The following is a 21,529-nucleotide window of genomic DNA, read 5'->3' as shown; positions in this document are numbered from 1 at the left end:
TAGACAATGGAAGAACACGGGGGGAATTGGCTTGGGGAATCGGGGTATAAGTACTAAGGAAATTGGTGAATCCAGTGATCCTTTGTCATTCTACGAGAAATGATGTGCAGGCCCTAGGATTTATGCACAGTCAACAGGTGGATTATCCAAAAAAGAATTTAAGAGTTAGTAAAAGTAAATTCTTTCATGATTTTTAATTGGAATTGTAGGATTTATGCACAGTCTGCTAGGAAGGATGTTTTACAGAAATCTTTAAAACTTGAGTAAAAAGCAAGCACCGGATATCATCTTTCTTTCTGAAACTAAAAATCCCGAATTAAAAGTCCAAAGTCTTATTGGACGACTAATTAAGATATCCTAATTACTTCTTGGAAAGGTGGATATTTTGAATGCTTCGTCGAAGTGTATTCTTTTTTCTGTTAATTCATTTCAAGCTGATCTCAACCTTGGTTGTTGGGTTTACTGTATGCTGAACCCCATAAAAGGGAAAAGGCTAAAATTTGGGAATATTTTACAGAAATGCTGGCAAATTATTTTGATGAGTGTAATTGGGAACTTCAATATTGACTTGAATGAATGTTGGCATAGAATTTCAAAGGAATACCTAAACATATTGAAAGTTGGGATTCATTTTATGTTTTTTTTTATTGTTTTTTATTTTTAATTATTTTGACAAAGATAATAAAATAATGAATAATTTCTGTCTAACGGAATAAAAACGTTTAGATGAAAGACACATTAACCAGAACATGTGTCACACAATTATTACGTGTTCACTCATTGTACTTACCTAACATGCCTACTACATCCGGACCCATGTATGCTTAAATTGGTTCAGCCGTCTTAGAAACGCAAGTCTATCCAAGATGGGTTCATATCATAAACCCATTGCTCTAAATCTGAAATCACAATCAGCCAGCAAACCAAAACCATTTAGATTTTTTGAATCATGGCTGCAAGAGGATGAATGTGTGAAAATATAATTAACGACGGATGGTAGGTTAGGGTTATAGGTTTTGCTGGCCATAGGATAAATGTTAAAATGAATGGTACCAAAAGAAACTTAAAACATTGGAATATATAGATGTTTGGGATGTGGACCGGAAAGTTGAATGGGTTAATGAGCAATTGACAAAATTAGAAGAGGAGCAGAATTCAATGGAAGAGTTTACCATGATGAAACAATTAGAAAAGTTGAAGCTTAAATGGATGAATCAACAAGAATCTTTATGGATGCAAAAATCAAGACAATTAGTGTGGTGATTTAAATACTAAATATTTTTACAAAGCAACCATGTTTATGTTTAGGAGGTATAGGAACACAATCTCTTGGAATAGAGATGAACAAGGAGAATGGATTTCTGATCATGAAAAAATTTTGAGGAATTTTGTGCAATATTTCAAATCCTTGTTTCAATCTCTCAAAGATATGAAGATTTTGAAGCATTTCGACAATTGTTTGATTCTATTATAACCAAAAGTGAAAAAGAAGCCTTAGTGAAGTTGCCTTCCAAATGGAATACCTGCTCTTGTGCATCATCGTTTTTGGGACTAATGGTGATGATTTATATGAGTTTGTCTGTGATTTCTTTCTAAACAAAAAGTTTTCTAATTAATCATATCTTTCTTATTTTAATACCTAAGCATAATAGTCCTTCTAAGGTTAGAGATTTTAGGCCAATAAATCTATCTAATGTGCTGTATAAAATTATAACCAAATTGTTAGCAAATAGGCTAAAACTACTTTTGGAAAAAATGTGTTTCCCCTTTTCAATCAACTTATGTTCTGGGTAGATTAATCCATGATAACGTTATTATAGCTTAGGAACTAATCCGTTTTATGAAAATAAAGAAAACTGGGGGAGGATTAATGGCAATAAAACTTGATATTTTCTATTCCATTGAATGGGATTAAATAATGTGGATTTTGAAGTCTTTGGGGTTTTCAAAGGAATGGTACGAGCTGAAAGATTTATCTGGCTTGATTGCAAAGGCTAATTAACAAGATGCATGTCAAGGGATCAAAATTCATAGAGATGCTCCAAGTATTTCACATCTAATGTTTGTGGGTGACATTTTGTTGTTTGGCAAGTCAAATAGAGAGGTATCAAAGCCACTTTGACCAAGTGGTCTAGTGTTTGATTCTCGTCACTCCATTATAATTAATTAAGTTTCAGAATAAGGCATGGGTGCACCTGTACTGTCCATACTTCAAGCCCAATGGCCTTTCGTGTGAGGGGGCATGTTAGAGTACAAAACCTATTCAAGGACCTCACTTAACAGCTTAAGCTTTTAGGTGCTGGTGAAAAAACCTATTCGTGTGATGGGCTTTCACCTATGCTGTGAAAAGACATTAGTACAATCAGCCTTGCAAATAGTCCCTGTGCATTGCATGAATGTGCTCCAATTTCCGAAAAAAAAAATCCATAAATGAAATAGATAAAATTTAAAAGATTTTTGGTGGAATGAGGGTTCACAAAGAACAAAGAAAGGAGGTTAAATGGGCAAGTTGGGAGAAGTTACGTGCTCCAAAAAATTTAGGTGGATTGGGATTTAGAAAGGCTGCAACACTAAACAAGGCTTTAATATATAAATTAGCTTGGAGATTTTTGACTGATAATAACTCGTTGTGGGCAAACGTTTTGCAGGGTGGATACCTCCCAAGGAACTATAAATTTCCTTCAAAAGTTGCCAAGGCATTTAAAGATATTTTTAGTGAGGTTGGTGTTCAAGTGAACAATCATTCAAACCTTAATGTCTGAAATATCCCTTGGATTTATGAGAGAATGATAAATATATAGGTCTCCCATTGGACCTGCAGAAAAAAAAGGAGTTTTTGGGTACAACCATCATGAGGAAAAAGCAAGAGGATGTTTGGGTATAGAGATGGAGAGTCATCATGAAAAAATTATAGTAAAACAATTTCTAGAAAATGAATGGCGTGCATATAATGTCTATTTAGACCAAGATGTGTTAAAAATAATCAAAAGAATTTGAAAACTAAAAATTCCCCCCAAGTTTAAACTGTTTATGTGGAGATTGGTCAGGAAATTTGTCTGTTGAAAAATGGATTTGGTTGTTAAAGGCATTAATATGTGGAAAATGACTGTTTTGTGTAACCAGCAGGAGAATGAATTCTCTTAGTCATTTATTTTTGTTCTTGCCCTTGCACTAGAGTTGTCCTGTATGCTAGTCCATGGGCCCTATTGATCCCTGAGAAATGTTCTCATCCTGTATCTCAGTATTTGGTTTTCTTGATGAGTTCTTCAGGCTTGATGTTAAGTGAATCCAATGAGATATTGCAATGGCTTGCCGTGGCATTTTATTTTGTTTGGAAATCCAAGCCAGGAATGATGCCATTTTTTCAAATATCAGATGGCATGTTAATTGGGTGATATGTCTTCGCTGAATTTTGTCTTGAATGCAGTGATGAGGAATAATGAGGATAGTATGGGGCATACCTCTAATCAGAATTTAAGCAATATCAATATAAGTATGGAATGTTATGAAAATATAATTTAATGTGATATAGCTGGCACTTTCATGAAGGATGATGTTTTATATGGTTTCTGCATCTATAGTAACAATAAAGAATTTTGGTGGCTGCAGGTGGGTTTGTTGGGGGTTGTGGATGGGTCATTTTGTGCAGAATTGATGGTGATATATATATATATATAAGGTTTGGTTTTTGCTGTAGATAAAGGTTGGAGGAGCTGTTCTGTACTGACGATAAAGTGGCAACAGTCCATACAATCTCAAGGGAAAGAGTTGCACCAGAAGTATAACGATCTGATGAACCAAATTTTATCAGCTTCTGAAAATTTTTTGAACCTTAAATAATATTTTATTTGTAGATCCTTCACAATAGCTGCTCAAATGTTTTGATGATCACTGTTGTTGGTGGGGATCTTCCCCAGAGTGGCTGAACTCTCATGTATTTAATTTATTTGATTAGAGTTTTTTTTTTTTTTTTGGCTTATCAAAAAGAAAATATTACCATTGCAGCACAACTCATGCAAACCTACATATTACTATTGCAGAAGAAAGTAGATTTTCGCTTTTTTTGTTTTGCTTAAAACATGCTTATTTCACTATTTTTCCCCTACAAATGAATTTATGTTAGTATATTATAGAATAAATACTAGTTAATATGAATATCATTTTATATTAAATATTTTATTATATGTTAGTATATTTTATTTATATTTTTCTTATTTATATATTTAAAAGTATTTATAAATATTCATTTTCTTAGTAGTATTCTATACAATTCTTTAATATTTTATTAATACTTTAGCATTTTAAATTTATTTTTTACTAGCTTTGTTAATATCTTAATATTATTTTATTATTTATTGTTGTTAAATTAATATTATTAATATTTGATTAATAACTTATCACTCTACCTTGAGCGTATTTTGGAAATAAAAAAAAAGGACCTTGTCAAACAATAATCATTTAACATTTAAAATGAAGTGATAAATTCTCATTAAAAACAACCGTTGAAGTCTAAAAGAATTTACTTTTCCAACTTCAAACATTCTACTAGGCTCAATTTGGTAAAAGTACAATTACAAATATGCATAATGTAAATAGAAGATTTAGAAATACAATATACAAGATTTTTGCATAATACAAATTTGTATTTATATTCTTCCCAAACTGAGTCTTAAGACCAAAATAACTGCATTTAAGGCTTAGTTTGGAAAAAGTACAAATACAAATATGTACAGTACAAATAGATAGAAAATAATTTTTTTTCACTTCAGAAATAGATAGAAAATAATATAAAATATAAGGTTTTGCACTCTGGATGTTTGTATTTGTACCCTTTCCAAATTGAGCCTAAATCTCAGTTTGGAAGAAGTACAAATATAAATATGTACAGTATAAATATATAGAAAATAATATAAATTAAAAGGTTTTACACTCTATACATATTTGTATTTGTACTCCTCCCAAACTGAGACCAAGTTACTTTCAAATGAAGGAACTGAATGGTCATGGACTCATGGATAGTATCTCAAAAGTTTGGCGCAAATTTTGTATACTTTTGGCAAGTATATAAACTTAGGAACTCCAATCAGGTTTTTTTTTTTTTTTTTTTTTTGCACATATATGTAAAAGCCCAAATGTCACTAGTCAGCCAGTTAGTACGTAACTCATCTGTGAATTCTCCTTATACACGATTCTTTCTAATGTAATTTTCAACCAACTCAAGCTTAGTTTTTTTATTTTTTTTTCAAGTTAGGAATGGGTTGGCAATAGAGATTGAAGAAATTCATTTAGAGAAATTTTTAAGGGGGGTAGATATCTTCAAAACAGAGGAACACAAATGGGCCAAACCAAGTAGAGAAATGGTTTGCCATTAACCAATTAAAATAAGGGGAAAGGGCTGCACGAGCTAAATGATGAGCTATCCTATTTGTCTTCCTACCATAGTGGAGGACTTTAGATTGGGTAAAACGCCTTGAGAGGCTACAAATATCTGACCACACAATTTTCAGGGGGTTAAAATCAAACTGTTTATAGATTTGACGACTAAAACAGCTTCTAGAGAATCAAATTCCACTAGAATTCTATCTAGCCCTTCTTTTAGAGTTTCCCACCAGCCCAGTCGAATGGATCTTCCTTCAACATCAACAATTGATTGGCAGCGAACTCGATCTCCTCGAACACCAACATCTTTTCCTTCTTGGTTCCTTATGATGCAAGCAACACCCACCCACCTAGAGGATGCATCGAAGCTTGCATCACAATTCACCTTCATCCATTGGTTAGGAGAGGGTGCCATCTATTGTTCGTTGCAGTTTTTGGCTCCAAATGTTCTATGAGTTGTAGAAGTTCCTTCCACAAACTAGTGCTTTTCCTCACCACCGACAGTAGGTCTGGGCTTTCTCCCTTAAACATGAAATCATTCCTAGCCTTCCAAATCTGCCAGCATAGGATTGCTTGCAAAGTTTCCCAAGTATCAGTATCCTCATTAGGGTAGCTTGTCTTTTGAAACCAAGACATGATCCAATTACCTAAGTTCCTAGTTTCCACACGCTCAAAGGTAAAGCCAAACGGGGTTGAAACCAGACTGCTTTCGCAAACGAGAAATTGATAAGGAGGTGTTTCACATCCTCCTCTTGTCCACATCTTGAGCAGATCCCATCAACCTTTATTTGTCGATGTTTCAACTTTGTGTCGACACCAATGGCTTGCCAGCACACCCGCCAAATGAAGTTTTTAATTTTAGGGTGAACTTTCGACTGCCAAATTTTCTTCCATAGAGCTGGTGGCACTTGTGTTAAGATTTGATTATTGGCTACCCTTCTTGTTTCTTCATTTAACTTATAGGCAATTTGGTAACCAGATTTCACCGAGTACTGACCATCTTTTGAGTAAGCCCAGATGAATTTATTTTCCTCCTCTTCCATGCTCAGTGGTATAGTTAAGATACCTGCAACCTCTGATGTTAAGAACAGTCTAGCCAACATTGTCTGATTCCACTGGCATGGGTTACATAAAATCAAATCCTTGACTTTCGAAACCTCACATCGTTGGGGTTTGGGGGAATGGATTTTAAAATCCCCCGAAAAGGGTAGCTAAGGGTCTTCCCAAATAAGTATGTTAGAACCTGAACCAATCTACCAAAAGATACCATTTTTGAGAAGTTTCATACCGTAAGTGATGCTCTACCAAAGCCAAGAGGAGCGAGGGGGAAATTTGAAGTTAGTAGTGGCAATGTAGATGAATATAGAGATATTAGAAGTTTTCCCCGTAAGGAATCCTGGCTATTTAGTAGCCTCCATGCCATTTTCCCAAGGAGAGCCCAATTGAAAAGCTTTAGGTTCTAAAAACCCATACCTCCTTTAGATTTGACTGGGCAGAGTTTATTTCAATTTAGCCAGTGTAATTTCCTCTCATTTGTTTTCTGACCCTAGAAGAAACTTGAAAACTTCCGGTTGATGTTATCACATGTAGCCACTGGGATTTTAAAGTGGCTCATGTAGTAAATAGACAAAGTCGAGGCAACAGTTTTGATAAGAATTTCCCTACTGGCTTGGGTAAGTAGCTTCTGTTTCCACTTTCCACCCACTTATCCGCTAAGAAGACTTGCAGCCCATCTCACTAAAAGCTTTCCTTTTGTTATGACCAATGAGAGTAGATAGCCCTAGGTATTTAGAATTCAATTTTTTCTCTCATTCTTAGCATCTTGCAGATCATCCTTCAAAACTTCCTTGGAGTGTTCCGGCTAAAGAAAATCTCCAACTTATTATAATTTATTAGTTGTCCTGAAGTATTGCAAAATTCATGAAGGACCGATTGGATCATATCCGCATTTTGGATATCTGCTCTAACAAAAAGAAAGCAATTGTAAATGAGAGAGTGGTGAGGTACCTCTTTTGATGCAGAGTGGCTCAATATGTCCTAATGATACAGCTCTTTGGATAGCCTCTAAGAGTGCTTGTGCTGCTAGGATAAAAAGGTAGGGCGAGAGAGGGTCACCTTGCCAGATTCCCCGGTACGGCTTCACCCTTTTTTAAACTCCATTGATATTGAACGTGAAACTCACTGAGGACATGCAACCATAAATAAGATTCAACCAGTGTTGGTTCATATATACCCATTTTCCTATGAACTTCAATTACAAATTGCCAATCCAGCCTATCATAGGCTTTACTAAGATCAATCTAGATTGCCATATAGAAAGTCCTACCTTTCCTTTTGGACTTTAAAAAGTTGTAAGCTTCATGTGCAATAGCCACATTGTCAGAAATCATTATATTCTTAAAGAATGTGCCTTGGCTCTCTTCCACCATCTTAAGAAGAAACAATTGCAATTTATTCGCAGGTACTATGTCATTAGTTAGGCTAATTGGTCTATATTGAAAGATAATTTCTAGGTGTTTACACTTGGGGATGAATACGATGCTTGTGAAGTATACAGCTTCAGAAAGAAGCTGGCAGAGTACCCATCGTTAGGCTAATTGCTGGATGGCTTTTGTAACACCATCTCCAATTATGGACCAAAACTTCGGAAAGAAACTGGCAGAGTACCCATCGTTAGAAGTACCGATATACCACTGCCTTTGTATCGTTAATGCTCACACCCATGTATTGGGAATATCCCCCATGATAAATATGGGAGATGTTTTTCCAGTGCATCCTGAGATGAGCATGTGGGGCGCCAGTGTGATTTCTAATTTATACTGATAATAGTAAAGGCGTAAAATCGAGATTTCATTAATAGCATAAAAAATTGTGACGTGGAGGGATCAATAATTTGCCCAACATAATAGCAAGTACATGACAAAACATATATTACTCAGAAGCCAGCAGCGCATCATTATCCTAAACAGTGTTACTATTTGTTGAAGTGAAACACAAAATGTGCATTCAGCCATCATCAAGAACGAAGAACCAACCCCCACTTCGAAGATTTTACATGGGGCTTTTGCAAGCCAAACCAAAACTAATCAAAGACATCCCAGAACAAAAAATTATGATGCCCAAAACAAGTTATCTTGAATGGAAAACCAAGTATCATCCTCAATTGCTGAAGCCTCGGCTGTTTCTCCGTCCCCTAGCTCTCTCAAATTTCCGACCCTTTGAGCGGACATATGGTTTGGTGTGACTATGAGGCACACCAGGAGCCTTGCCAAAATGCTTCACTGCCTCTCTTGCATTCTTGGGTCCCCTAAGAAGAACCTATACAGAAAAACAACGTGCAGCTTCAACAACGTATACAAATAATTTTGTAAGTTATTTACCCGTTCACTTTTCAGTAAGTTATTTATCCGGGTAAATGCAATTACCTGATAAGTTTTTCCTAGAAAACACTTATCCGGATAAGTGCATTTACTCGTGTTCTTTTATTTCTCAGGTAAATAAGGTAATGACCATTTTAGTCATAAAAATCCTTTATTAAAAAGGGCATTTTTGTCCCATTCAAGTGTTAACAACTTTCTTCATGGGTGAGAAAGTTATTTACCCACCTAGGAGATGAGTTTCACTTACCTGGGTAAATGATACCTAGGAAAATAAATTTACCCTGTCCCCACATTAATCTGAAAAATGAACACGAGATTTTTGGTCAATGGGAACCAAAATCCCATTGACCAACTTTCTCCCCTCTCAAAATCCAGAAAAAGAATGCCCCCTTGGGGCAAAATAGGTTGTTAGCAACCTGGCATGATTGAAGACAATGAAAGCTAGACGATGGTGTAATGAAACAAGCACAAATGTTCAAGACACGTTGTGCTTTGTTTGGTTGAATAATCAAACTTGGGAGACTTGTGCTGCTTAATCTTGATGAATTACTAATAAAAAATTGATCAATCCATGCCAAGGGATGAAAAGACAAGTGTCAAAACATGTCAACTGGGAATTACTAATAAAAAGATCTAAAAGTGAAAAGCATCTTGAGTAGTCCCAGTGGTGCCATTGTAGCATCAACAGTGTACAGGATGAAATAGAGGATGTGCAAATTAAGACTGACATCCAGGGTTGAGAATCAAAGCCTACACCCTACCATCAGATCTCAATCTTATCTTGGCGATCAAATGATGCAGTAACCCATCTCAAGCTATGACAGAAACAGCATCTAGTGAACATTCAATCCCACCAGGTCTGCTTCCTACTAAAACCACTATTGTTTCCAATCGAGATGGATGAGATTTCACTTCCTGTGTAAATGGTATGTCCTTTCAAGTGAAATGTTACCCAAACTTTTCCAGCAACTAGTATACACATTCAATATATCCATTTTCAACCAATTACTGAAGTAGATGAACATCCATAGCAAGAAAAACACACATAAATAAGGAAGCCAGTCAGAATTCAACTTACTGTGTTCTGCCCAAGTGGTGCTCTGAGAGCAAGTTGATCAAAGGTCAAACATTCACCTCCAGCTTTAAGAATTCTAGCCCTGGCTGTCTCTGTAAACCTCAAGGCAGTCACCTTCAAAGCAGGTAATTCATAAACTCGTGTATCATCAGTAACGGCACCAACAACCACAGCAATCTTATCTTCCTGTAGAATCAGAAAGGACACCACTTTTCTTTTTCAGCTCATGGACCCAGCAAGGTAATAGCAAGAATACAAACAATACAGTGTGAGGAAATGTGCAGAAATGTGTAGTGAGCAATAAATAAAGAAATAAATCTAGTTAGACAAATTAATTCTTTGTTCATGGTTGTCCACACAAAATTAATTCTGGCTTCGTGGCTGTCCACATAACAATCATTGAGAGCTGCTACTAAGACAGGCCAACCAAAATGTTCAAATACAAAGGCATGGCACCAGTGGTTGCTAATCAACAATAACAATATTAAGTCTCTCTACCATCCATATCTGTTAACTTTTGCATCAAACAACCCTTCATCAAATGTGAAGTACAGAAACAATGATCTGTTTCACCATTCCATTCTGTTCAATGCCATATCCATCACTATATTATGGGCACTTAAATCATTTCTTATCACTTCCACAGTTCCACCCAAATCCTTTTTGGTCTACACCTAGCTCCTCTAGCCCCTTCAAAGTGTAACAGATCACTTTTCCTAACAGGTGCTATAGATGGTCTTTTATGCATGTGACCAGTGATTTATGCGCCTCACCTAGGTCCTAGGCGCACCTCTTTCAAAAGGTATGCGCCTGGTGCGCCTTGCGCCTCAGCCCAGGCGTGCGCCTTTTTAAAATTTTGCACTTTTTGCTTTTTTTAGTCTATGTGAGAAATAAGAATTTCAGACCCTAACATAGACTTGTTCGGGCTTGCCTCGAGGGGCATGCTACAAAGGCAACTCATAGAATCAAGAATGCAATATGTTTTACATCACATTAACTACTTGAAGCAATGCAATTAAGGAAAAAAAGAGATTGTGGGTTTTACATGCTTGAAAATGCTTTATATGTTTGCTTTTATTTCTAAATTTTCATTTGAATACACTTTACATGTTATGTTTATGTATTTTAATTTTAGATAATAGGTTTTTTAAATCATTTATTTTAAAATTTAAGTTTATATTTGTATTAACATTATGTTTATAATTTTTTTAAAATTTTTTTGGCATTTTTTTGGAATTTTCTGACTTTTTTTGTTTTTTTGCTATTTTTTGTAATTTTGTGCCTTTCTTGAAAAGGTGCGCGCCTTGCCTTGCGCCTTGCGCCTCAGGCGCAAATTGGCCCTTGCTCTTTTAAAACACTGCATGTGACAAGACCATCTCAATCTACTTTCTCTCATTTTATCACCTATTAGGGCTAGTCTGAGGTTCCTTTGTATGACTTCATTTAGACCTGTTCATAGGTCGGGTGGCCCGGCCCGGCCCCCGGACGGGCTTGAACAGGCTTTTTGGCCCGTGGGCTTAACCTCGGGCCAAAAAGCCCGGCCCGCATAAAATTCGAGCCGGGCTCGGGCTTTGCCAAAATAGCCCGGCCCGAGCCCGAACCGGCCCGACCTATACTGAAACCTAAGTAAAAACCCTATGTGATGTCCATTTGAATAAATTTTTTGATTTAAGAAGGTTGTTGATTCACTTGTAGGCCCATTGTTCATTTAAATAGGGGAAAAAAACATCTGAATTAAAATAGATAATGTTCATTTGAATAGGGAAATTTTCAAATTTCTTTTATTACGTCGGGCTCGGGCTTCAGGCCTTTTATCAGGGCCAGGCTTGGGCCCAAGTTGTAGGCCCATTGGTCGGGTCGGGCTCGGGCCTGGGCCTAACATTTTTCTGTTAATAAAGAGTAAAAGCCCGGCCCGGCCCGGCCCATGAACAGGTCTAACTTCATCTAACCCTGTCCCTTCTAATTTTACCACTCATCCATCTAAGCATTCATATTACTGCCACACTTATTTTTTGGGCATGCTGTTCCGAAACTGCCCTACACTTTGCTCCATAAAACATAGCTGACCTTACAACTATTTTGTAGAATTTTCCTTATAGCTTAAGAGGTATTCACCTGTCACATAAGACTCCAAATGCAAACAATCCAGTTTGGTGGCATGAGATGCATGAATAAAAAAGCATACAGCTATCATTATTATTCCTAACCTGAAAAAATAAAAAACCAGACATATCAAGATCCATGCTTAGATCTCAAGCTATAAGATTTTGTATGATATTTTTACCTTTCCTTTCATGAACTTAATCAACCTAGACAATGATATTGGTGGCTTGTTCACCCTGCTCATGAACAATCTCTTCAATATGACAGCATTAAACTTACTGCCAGTCCTCCGAACCAAAAACCTGTACAGCTGGAACACAAAATAACTCCAAAAAGTAAGCTCAAATTATCCCAATGGACTAGAAAGGTAAAAGAATAATGAAAGCGGGAATGTAGATATCAATCCACGAGGTAAAGAACTCCGCTGCTCTAAAACAAAAGGATTGCATATCCCATCAGAGTCCCAGATAAAGCCCACAGCGTATTAAAGACAACCAACTTAATAACTCAAACTTATTAATACACATTTTTTATCAATAACCCATAACCAGAGTATGAAAGACACTGCATATCCCACTTTTGGAGAGAACCAACAACTAATAACCAATGAACCACTAAGGAAGTGTTTTGTACTATGGCTACAAAAAGTGTGGTCTGTTCCAGGCTACTGTCTGCACTATGGTGTGTTGGAAATTGTAGGTTTTGGAACTCACTACACCTTTGATAATGTTATGTGATGTGGTGGTGTGGTGTGTTCCAAAGCATTGAGATCTGAAATATAAACATTTCTTGTCAAAATATACCAAATCAATGTCTATGGGGTGTCCCAAGGTGTGGTATTTATGGAAAACGTTATTTTGGCGTGCTCCAAAATCTGCCATATTTCTGTGTCCCAGAACTAAACTCAGCCAGTTCTAGAACACTTCATGGCTTAAAAGAACATGGAAGTGGCAACAGTACCGAACACCTAAATTATTTATAAGTGAATAGAGGCAACAAACCATAGAAAACTACCAGAATATATGAACTCATTAAGCATACAGTAAGAATACAAAAAAAATGGCATGGATCATATGGAATTATGTAAAAATAATGCATAAAATAATATAAAACCACATTTTCAAAAGGATCCCAAAAACATAAAACAAAACCAGAAACCAATTTCAATGGATCAATGCCTTTAACAGGTAAAATTAAAGTTCCCAATTGTACACGAAATGCACATATCGCTAACACAGAAGTCAGACCGCCATTTAAGGCATTTCACAAAAACACAACAACATCCAAGACGACCCAGAATTGAGAAATCCGATAGAAATTTCAGAGACAACAAGCACAGATCGCTAACACAGAATGCGAAGAAAGAAAGAAACAAGGAAAACCTTGACGAGAAGCTTGAGATAGATATCGTCGGACTTCGGTGCCGTTCGCTTTGTCTTCTTGCTCTTGCCCCCTGCAACGAGATCAATCCCCTGCAGATAACACAAATCTTTCCAATTGAATCAGACTGAAACAAATAGAAACCTACAAAGAAAGAGAATAGAAACAATTAGAGTATACCATTTTCGGCACTGCAAGGAAGAAATTAGGGTTTCGATTTCGAGAGGAAATGAGAAAGAGAAGGCTATATGGTCAAACATTTTATATATGGTGTATTCGTTACGGTGCGTCGTGCGGGGGCTCATCAATAATGAACAATCACTAATCAGTGCATTCGTTACGGACTTACTATCCGGTCCGGATATTTATAAATAATATATATGTATATCTTTATGGATATATATTATTTAAAAATATTTGATAATTAATGTTTTATATATTAAATAGAGATTTGTAAGAGATTGAAGATTTTAATCCTTCGGTTTTAAATTTTACCAAATTCTAATCTAGTATTTAAAGAAATATAGAAATTACTAAAAATAAATTATTAAACCCTAATCTTTTCGACTCTCTTTCTCCCACCAATTCCACAAAACCACTGTCACGCCCAATCTCTCTCTTTCTCACCAAAAGATGAATCTTCTAGTGATGAAGATAAATATGAAGTTTAGAGTGGTTGCAAGTTTTGGGTAAAATTGAAACCATTTTTAATATTTTATTACTTATTTAATTACATTAATTTGGACTATTTTTTCTTAGTTTGCTAATATATATCATCTTTATTTCACCTTTATAGAGATGTTTAAAGTTGTTTTGTGGATATTACATGACAATGGATGGTTATTTTTTTATAGATATTATAGGTTCTAGGTTGATTTTTTGTTGATAGAAAAATTGGCTTGTTAAAATTATCATTTTTAGCATTATAATGACCAATTGAAACTTATAAATTACAATGTATACTTATTTAATTTCTTTTATGTTAGAAGCTTTTATCTTGATATTAAGTTTAAAGTTTCTTACATGTTATTATAGTCTCCACGGTAATAAGTGAAAAAAGTATAATTGTTTAATTTTGGAACTGAAATACAATAATTATGCCTGGAATTTTGTCCTGGCCCAACCTAAGCCCATGTAGGGCCGGGCCCGGGCTTATATTTTTAGGCCTATAATGCGGGTCGGGTCGGGCCCGGGCCTAGCTTAAGTCCGTTGTTATGAAGGCAAAGCTCAGCCTGGGCCCAACCCAACCCGGCCCATGATCACCCCTAGCTCACGTGCACGATGCACCCTACTTTGCCCTTACATCCTTAGTCATGTAACGTGTGTTGATTTTGATTTAGGGTAAATTGTAGATAAATACCATGTACTTTTGGGCTTAAGTGGTGTTTGATAAATCTGAAAAGTTAAAAAGATATTAAAAGTGCTTAAATTTTGTAAAGAGAAAATGTTGCTTTTCGACCTTTTAGAGGCTTTGAATAAAGAAGGTTGTTTGTGTTGGATCAAACCTTTAGTATTTGAAATTCATTGATTTGATTATTTTACCCCTAAAATAGATTATTTGGTAATTTTGAATTCGATTTGCATTATTTCATAATTTATTAAATTCAAAATAATATTGAAAAATATGAGTAAATTATAAAAATAAAAAATAGTTTATTAAAATAAGAATAAAATTGAAAAATACATATAAATTTATAAATTAAAAACAAATTATTAAGAGTTAAAATAATAATGAAAATAGTAATAAAGTCCATAAAGCAATGAAAAAATATTTATTAATTATCAAATTAATATCTTAAAACTATTAAAATATTTAATAGGCAATAAAAATTAAAATAATTAATACAAACATAATTTATAAAAAATAAAAAATATTTTACTAAAATAAGAATAAAATTAGAAAGAATCGTCGTTGTTGTTGAGAGTTGCAACGGCGTTGGTAAGAAGACAGGGGTGGGAGAGAGAGAGAGAGAGAGAGAGAGAGAGAGAAGGGAAGGGAAGGGAAGGAGAGAATGATGAGCGGACGATGCTTTGCTCACAATGACTGGTTCGAGGGAGAGAAATTACAAAGAGGGAGCAACAATGAGGGAGAGTGTAAGAATGAAAGGAAGAGAGGAGAATGCAAAATAGTGATGATGGAAATAGAGAGAAGTCAAAAGAGGATTATGGTCGCCGCCACTGGTTGATTCAAAATTGCCACTACAACTCGTTGCAATGGCAAAGGAGCCCAAGTGGTGGTTGAGGATGTTGGCGAGAGAAAGAGAGGAGAGGAAATGGAGAGAGAGAGAGAGAGAGAGAAAGAGAGAATAGAGAGATTGATTGTCACTGGTTTTGGGTTCTATCAAAGAAGATGAACAATGTCAAATTTGAACAACTCAAGTGGATAATAGGATTATCACTGTTGAGAGTTGTAGTGGCAGTGGTGGGAAGATAGGGAGAGAGAGAGAGAGAGAGAATGAGGCTTTATTGGGTTAAAATAGGGGTATTTTCGACTTTAGGCCATGTTTGATATACGTCTGAGCACGCTAAGTGATGGGCCTGCATCTTACAATTTCAAATCTAAAAAAGCATTTCAAATCATATTTCAATTGCAATACTAAATGAGCCCAGTGTCTAAAAAGTATATATTTCACACACCAAACCTCTAAAAAGTGTTACCAAACGCCCTCTTAGTCTCACTTTAGTACTCGAATTTTAAAACGCACCAATCTAATATATGAATTTCCAAAATATTTCAGTTTAGTCCAAAATCATTAATTGTCATTAAGTGGCATGTGAAAAGATGCAAATGTCTTTTGAGTGTTATCTAATTTTCTTTATCAACCATTCAAATGTCCTTTGGGTTGTTTACCACTGATTTGGTTCAATCTTGATTATTAAGAAAGAAGATGATGGGCAATGTCTTATTTTAAAGGGTAATTTTGATATTTTCAAAAGTTTTAAGTTGCATATATCATCATGTGATACACATAGCTGACAGAATACTGATGACAAAAACTAAATTAGGGTCCGTTTTGGTTCGCAGTTGGAATCGGAATCGAAATGGTCCATTCCCATAGTATGTTTGGTTCAGACAGGAATGAGAATGAGAATTGAAATCAACAGGAATGGGATTTCATTCCTAAGGGAGGGGTAGTGAGTGGCCATTCCCCTCAAATGGGAGAGTGTCATTCCAGCAGGAATGAGAATGAGATTCTGATTCAGCCCAACCAAACAGTTGGAATCAGAATAGCCCATTCCGATTCTGATTCCGATTCCAAACCTCTATTCCAACGAGCCAAACAGGGCCTAAGATGTTTTAGGAATTGAGATTCTGATTTTGCACATTTTGAAATTGGGATACCAAAGTGAGACTAACCCCAAAGTAAAGGTAATAATCTACAATTTACCCTTTTGATTACTCTTGTCTTGTCTCGGTAGATCACTAGTTTAGTACCCTCTACTAATCTACAACCTACAATTTATTTGGACTAAATGATTAATCATATAAAATAAGTATGCAAATTAATAATAGAAAATATTTTTAACTTTGTAAAATGGTATAAAATCAATGCAAAATAAGCAAAGAAAAAAAATAAAAAACGACAACATCTTTGGTGAAATTCTCCTAAAGAACAGTAAAAGCAAAATCCTTTGCTCTTAGTTGCTTGCAATCCCTTGATGACGATATCCCTTATTCATTATTGGGTGTGGGAACGAATTACATCCAAGTGGCCATACCAATCAGTAGAGCCCACCGTGCAATCCTTGTTACTTACTCGGGGAGTCGCAGGCTTTTTAAGAAAATAATATATTTGTGTGTCAGTGTGTGTGTGTGTGATATGAGATGAGAGGGTAGAGGAATATGTTGCATAAGGCAGGCACTTTGGCATAATTCTTACTTGTTACGGTGAAGGAAGGAAAAGATCAAACCTTGACTTGACATGCAAGTAGTGCCATTATTCAGCTGGAATTCAGACGCATGCAACAGAGAACGCCATGTCCGATTATTGCTGGTGCTGTCACCTACGCCATGGCTTTTTCAATTGAGAGGTTTTGCTTCCTTGTGCTCTGTTCCTTTCTTTGCATTGCAACTCTGGTGGGAGTAGCTTCAATCACTATTATCTTTGTCCTGAGGCCGCGAAAACCCATTTTCTCTCTTCAATCTCTAAGATTGGATTCCTTCAAGGTAGACTCTTCTTCTACTAGTTGGGATGTATACATCTCATCTGTGGTTTCTTTAACTCTGAATGCTAAAAATCCTAACAAGGTTGGACTAAGATACAGTTCTTCACGACTCCACATCTCATCTGCTGCGGGAAACCCAATAGGAGTTGTTGAAGTTGCTGAGTTCTGCCAACCACCTCATAGCAACAATGTGAGTGTGCAGACGCATGTTGTGCTCCAACATGTCAGCATCCGCCAATTAACTTCTGATACCATCGCATTCAATGACTTGGACTCCTCTCCAAAAAGCCTGGTGGTGGTCAAAGTGAGAATACTGGGTGATATTCGAGCACGTCTCCTTCTCTTCCATCTCACCTTGCCAAACATCAAGGTTTTGCTTCCTACACTCTCAATCTTATTAAGAGCTTTTCAACTAATTGATGATGACCTTAATTCGTTGTGATTTTCAGAAAATATATACCATCTATAACATGTAGGTATACGTATCACCCCCAAATTAAACCATGCATCCATCCATGCGGCGAAGCATCTGCAAACTCCTGCCCAACCAATAATTAAGTTTTGCTAGCTGCTACTTATTAATTTCCTTTCTCAACGATATGCAAAAGCTATTTTATTAACAGCAATCATTTTTGGTTTTGTGTAAGGTTGCCCTTGATTGTGAGATCAACATTGATTACCGGAGCTTTTTACTCAGCAATTTAGTTTATCCCATGAAACGGGACCAATACAATAAGGTAATCAATGATCTTCACTTCAATGCATTCTGCTGATTTGTTATATATATAATTGTCATAGTAACAGAGGTGGGAGTTTTTGACCTCGCTCATCGCCTCCCAAGTCCCAACCCACATTTTCTTTCTTAGTCTTGGCTTTTGTGGTTAGGGATTTCTCAATGTAAACCAGACAAACCCAGCTAGCCTGATTACCTGCAGGTTGATAGGCCAAGATCCAGAGGCAGAGGGACCTCTACACAACGTTCCAGAAATATTCAGGGTCATCAAAGGGTGTTTCCCTAATTGACCCAATTAGCCATTAAAAAACTCTTAATTTGTTTCCTTTTTAAGTTCTTTGTTGTATTTGATTATTTCTTGCAATTCCTATCAGACATTTTAATAACCTTGTTTATGTCTTGCAGGTACCCCTGTTCACAAAGCTTCCATCATTCTCCAACAACTGTTCCATATCAATTTACATTTAAAACAATTTATACTTTTTCTTTTTGATTGTGATATTCAATGTAAATATTCAAATTTCAAATCGTTATTGGAATGATCTATACATAAATGTATACCCGTGTTCGCCCAGTCTCAATACCAACTTGTAAACTTGAAAATTAAAGTAGAAGGCCTCTCTTTAATTTACTTCATGAAAATTTTAATTATTTTGGAACAAAAGAACACAATTTCGTTGCTTCTCCAGTGCTATCATTCTGTTCCATTAATACAAGCAAATGGGAAACTAGAAAGGGGAATATAATTAGAGTTTGGATATTTTTAAATCCAGCTCAGTCCCTGGTCCTAGATCCAGAGCTCTTCCCATTTCTCGTTGAGCAACATCCTCTAAACTCACAAATCATGAACAGGTACAATTTATGTTTATACCTGGTGCTTTACTCCTGTACTGCAATGAAATGGCTGCTTATATACTTGAAAAAAAAAAAAGAAAACACTGGTGCTGGATAGTCCTGCCTGCAATTTAATTTTATTTGGCGGGCTTGGTTTGAGCATTTGTTAAAATTTGAAGGGATCCATCCAGCACAAGGACCTAGAACTGGTGCAATGCAAGTAAGGGTATCAATGGACCAGTTTTGGACGGGATACCGTCCAATCCAAAATCAATTTGGACGGACCAATAAGACATATTGGATTGGATCAATCCAGCCCAAAATATTTATTAAATTAGATTGGATTGGGTTGGATTAAGCCAATATATGGTCCATAGATATAATAAGATAAGAATATATATAGGTATCAATGGACCTGATTTGGGTTGAAATTAAAAACAAATTTGAACAGATTGGACAGTCCAAACATTGAATTGGACCTGGTCCATTTGTAATGGACTCACATTGGACTGGATTGGATTAGACCAAATCCAGTACATTGACACAACTAAGTGTAACTTGTTTCCAACTCCATATGGGGAATGTAGGAGATGAGATCCAACCATAGTTTGCTTGGTCATAGCTACCTAGTTCTAATTCATTCCAAAAATTATCCATCTGATGAGTGATGATTAAGATTTACAAAAAAGTAGGGACAGGTCCAACGTAGATTTCTGAATTCCACTGTAGATCTATAATCATTCAAAATGTCAAAAACCCCCATTCTATACGCCAACTGTACTTTGGGCCTAAAGATTCTGATCCTGGGCTGACCCGTCATTCTCCCTAAGATTTAAGCTTTAGCTGTTGGGATTTCTAATTACAACCCACCCCATTTCTTGCTTCCTAAATCACATAATTAATGAAGAATAGAAAAGATTTGGGAGGGCTTAATTTGGCTTTGATTGATCTAACAAATCATTTCCGTGGCATCTATTTGTTTCAGTTGTAATGGTGGTTCTATTCTAGGTCCTGATTGTAAGCTACAGTGCCTATTACAGTGGTTGGAGTGGATGTGAATGTGGCGGTCTATTAAAAAAAAGGGACCATATTTTTTAGATATATCCTATCCCTCTTTCATTAAACCACAATACAAAGGAGACCTGATAGTTCTAATTTCTAAAACCTCAATCAAATTAAAACAACCTCCTTAATTTATCAAAAAATATAAAATTGTTGAAGTGCCCTTCGCTAACATGGTTTTTGTTGGTACTTAATCTTTAACATAGTTGAAGTTAAATTTGATATTAAGTTGTAACCCTCCTCCGTCGCCTCAATTTTTATTCTCTGAAAGTGCAATCCTTAGTTTGGCAACCGGCATGAGTGTCAGACCATCCCGAACCGCACCCATAGCAGAACTCAAATTTACACCTGGAAACCAAAACAAAACAAAAGAAAAAAAAAACCAAGGTTTTGAGGTTTAATTCATGTATACAAATAGTCAAATGCAAAGACGATTGATTACAAAGAAAAAATAATTAGTTGTTGGAAGGACAGAAACGAACCTGCACGTAATATGTAAACAACCATCCCTCTTCTCGACAAAAAACTTGCACTGGGGACATCTCTTCCATTTCTTGGATTTAGCAAGCTCCATCATCATGAGATCTTCTTTCTTTCTGTCATCCTTGTTCAATCTCTCAAACTCCTCACACCCCACCCCTGAATGCCATGGTACCTTACAGTGTGCGCAAAACAACCTCCGGCAATTTGGGCACTCAGACTCCCTAACAATCACCCCACCATCGTCCACCAACAGTGCCGAACAATCGTTGAAGGGACAATATAAACTATTGGAGCCAAGAATTAGAGACTCACACAGGGCGCTAGACCACCGATCAAAAAGTTCTGCTGGGATAATGGAGCGACAGAGATCGGGTTCCAGCACCCCTGTACAGTTGGATCCGGGGCATCTTACCACGTTAATGCTCTCCTGGACTTTTGCTGCAACATGTTTGCTTATACAATCGGAACAGTAGGAGTGAGAGCAAGTCTTGCTTCTGAACATCTCTCCTCTGGGTTTCTCGTCCATGCAAATCTCACAGAAGCCCTTAGAAGACTCGCCGGCTTCTACCCTTACCAGTTTAGGCTTTTCAATGGGTTTCAATGACCGATGTACTGCTACTTCTACTGCTACTGCTGTTTGACAAGAGACCACTGAGGACATTAAAGCCTCCTGTAGTTGCAACTCCTCAGCATATTTTTCGTCTGATATTGGAAAGATCTCTTCATCTGCATTTGAGAGAGCAGAGAAGTAAAAGTCATCCACATAGAGGTGATCAAAGCGTGATGGTTTTGACATCTCTTCCTCTCTCTCTCAAGTCTCTCTCAATTTGGACGAGTGAACAAGTTCTGGTTCTGGTTCTGGGGACGATTGATTCTATTCTATACTTCTATTTGTTGTTTGTTTTGTTTGGATTTATAACGGATTGACCTGGT

The 21,529-nt window shown here is 36.3% G+C and overlaps 3 protein-coding genes across 6 annotated transcripts; 1 reads left to right on the top strand and 2 right to left on the bottom strand.

The window, feature by feature from the left end:
- Positions 1-8,208: 8,208 nt before the first annotated feature.
- On the bottom strand, positions 8,209-13,636 carry LOC104609266 (large ribosomal subunit protein eL18y-like). Its single transcript, XM_010275527.2, has 5 exons — positions 13,498-13,636; positions 13,320-13,409; positions 12,119-12,247; positions 9,838-10,020; positions 8,209-8,697 (listed from the first exon to the last, which is right to left on the bottom strand). Exons 1-5 carry the CDS (start codon positions 13,498-13,500, stop codon positions 8,539-8,541), a joined length of 564 nt encoding a protein of 187 aa, XP_010273829.1. The 5' UTR covers positions 13,501-13,636; the 3' UTR covers positions 8,209-8,538.
- Positions 13,637-17,157: 3,521 nt separating this feature from the next.
- On the top strand, positions 17,158-18,825 carry LOC104609265 (uncharacterized). 4 transcript variants are annotated; one of them, XM_088890851.1, is made up of 4 exons: positions 17,158-17,854; positions 17,934-17,956; positions 18,132-18,221; positions 18,623-18,825. In XM_088890851.1, exons 1-3 carry the CDS (start codon positions 17,279-17,281, stop codon positions 18,187-18,189), a joined length of 657 nt encoding a protein of 218 aa, XP_088746977.1. In that variant the 5' UTR covers positions 17,158-17,278; the 3' UTR covers positions 18,190-18,221; positions 18,623-18,825. The 4 variants fall into 4 exon arrangements, 2 of the variants coding, with proteins under 2 accessions (XP_088746977.1, XP_010273827.2); XR_016077968.1 differs by having other exon boundaries at positions 17,159-17,485; positions 17,584-17,854; positions 17,934-18,221; XR_002023321.2 differs by lacking the exon at positions 17,934-17,956 and having other exon boundaries at positions 17,162-17,485; positions 17,584-17,854.
- A 1,415-nt stretch (positions 18,826-20,240) lies between these two features.
- LOC104609385 (RING/U-box superfamily protein) lies at positions 20,241-21,529 on the bottom strand. Its single transcript, XM_010275680.2, has 2 exons — positions 20,596-21,529; positions 20,241-20,461 (listed from the first exon to the last, which is right to left on the bottom strand). The coding sequence occupies exons 1-2, from the start codon at positions 21,390-21,392 to the stop codon at positions 20,371-20,373; spliced, it is 888 nt and encodes a 295-aa protein (XP_010273982.1). The 5' UTR covers positions 21,393-21,529; the 3' UTR covers positions 20,241-20,370.

The sequence above is a fragment of the Nelumbo nucifera genome, chromosome 6 (genome assembly GCF_055504915.1).
Source record: "Nelumbo nucifera cultivar China Antique chromosome 6, China Antique-T2T, whole genome shotgun sequence".
Lineage (NCBI taxonomy): Eukaryota > Viridiplantae > Streptophyta > Magnoliopsida > Proteales > Nelumbonaceae > Nelumbo > Nelumbo nucifera.
Note: the sequence above shows the minus strand (reverse complement) of the source record. Positions and strands in the feature narration are given on the sequence as shown.

What these genes read in the sequence shown, in the direction of transcription:
- LOC104609266 (XM_010275527.2), bottom strand. An exon ending in TTAAGTTCATGAAAGGAAAG is followed by an intron (nt 10,021 to 12,118) that starts GTAAAAATATCA and finishes CTGATTCTACAG; the next exon opens with GAAGATAAGATTGCTGTGGT. An exon ending in CACCACTTGGGCAGAACACA is followed by an intron (nt 8,698 to 9,837) that starts GTAAGTTGAATT and finishes TTTTCTGTATAG; the next exon opens with GTTCTTCTTAGGGGACCCAA.
- LOC104609385 (XM_010275680.2), bottom strand. Translation starts at nt 21,392, where the DNA reads ATGTCAAAACCATCACGCTTTGATCACCTCTATGTGGATGACTTTTAC. An exon ending in TGTTTACATATTACGTGCAG is followed by an intron (nt 20,462 to 20,595) that starts GTTCGTTTCTGT and finishes TTTGGTTTCCAG; the next exon opens with GTGTAAATTTGAGTTCTGCT.
- LOC104609265 (XM_010275525.3), top strand. Translation starts at nt 17,279, where the DNA reads ATGCAACAGAGAACGCCATGTCCGATTATTGCTGGTGCTGTCACCTAC. An exon ending in TCACCTTGCCAAACATCAAG is followed by an intron (nt 17,855 to 18,131) that starts GTTTTGCTTCCT and finishes GTTTTGTGTAAG; the next exon opens with GTTGCCCTTGATTGTGAGAT. An exon ending in AACGGGACCAATACAATAAG is followed by an intron (nt 18,222 to 18,622) that starts GTAATCAATGAT and finishes TATGTCTTGCAG; the next exon opens with GTACCCCTGTTCACAAAGCT.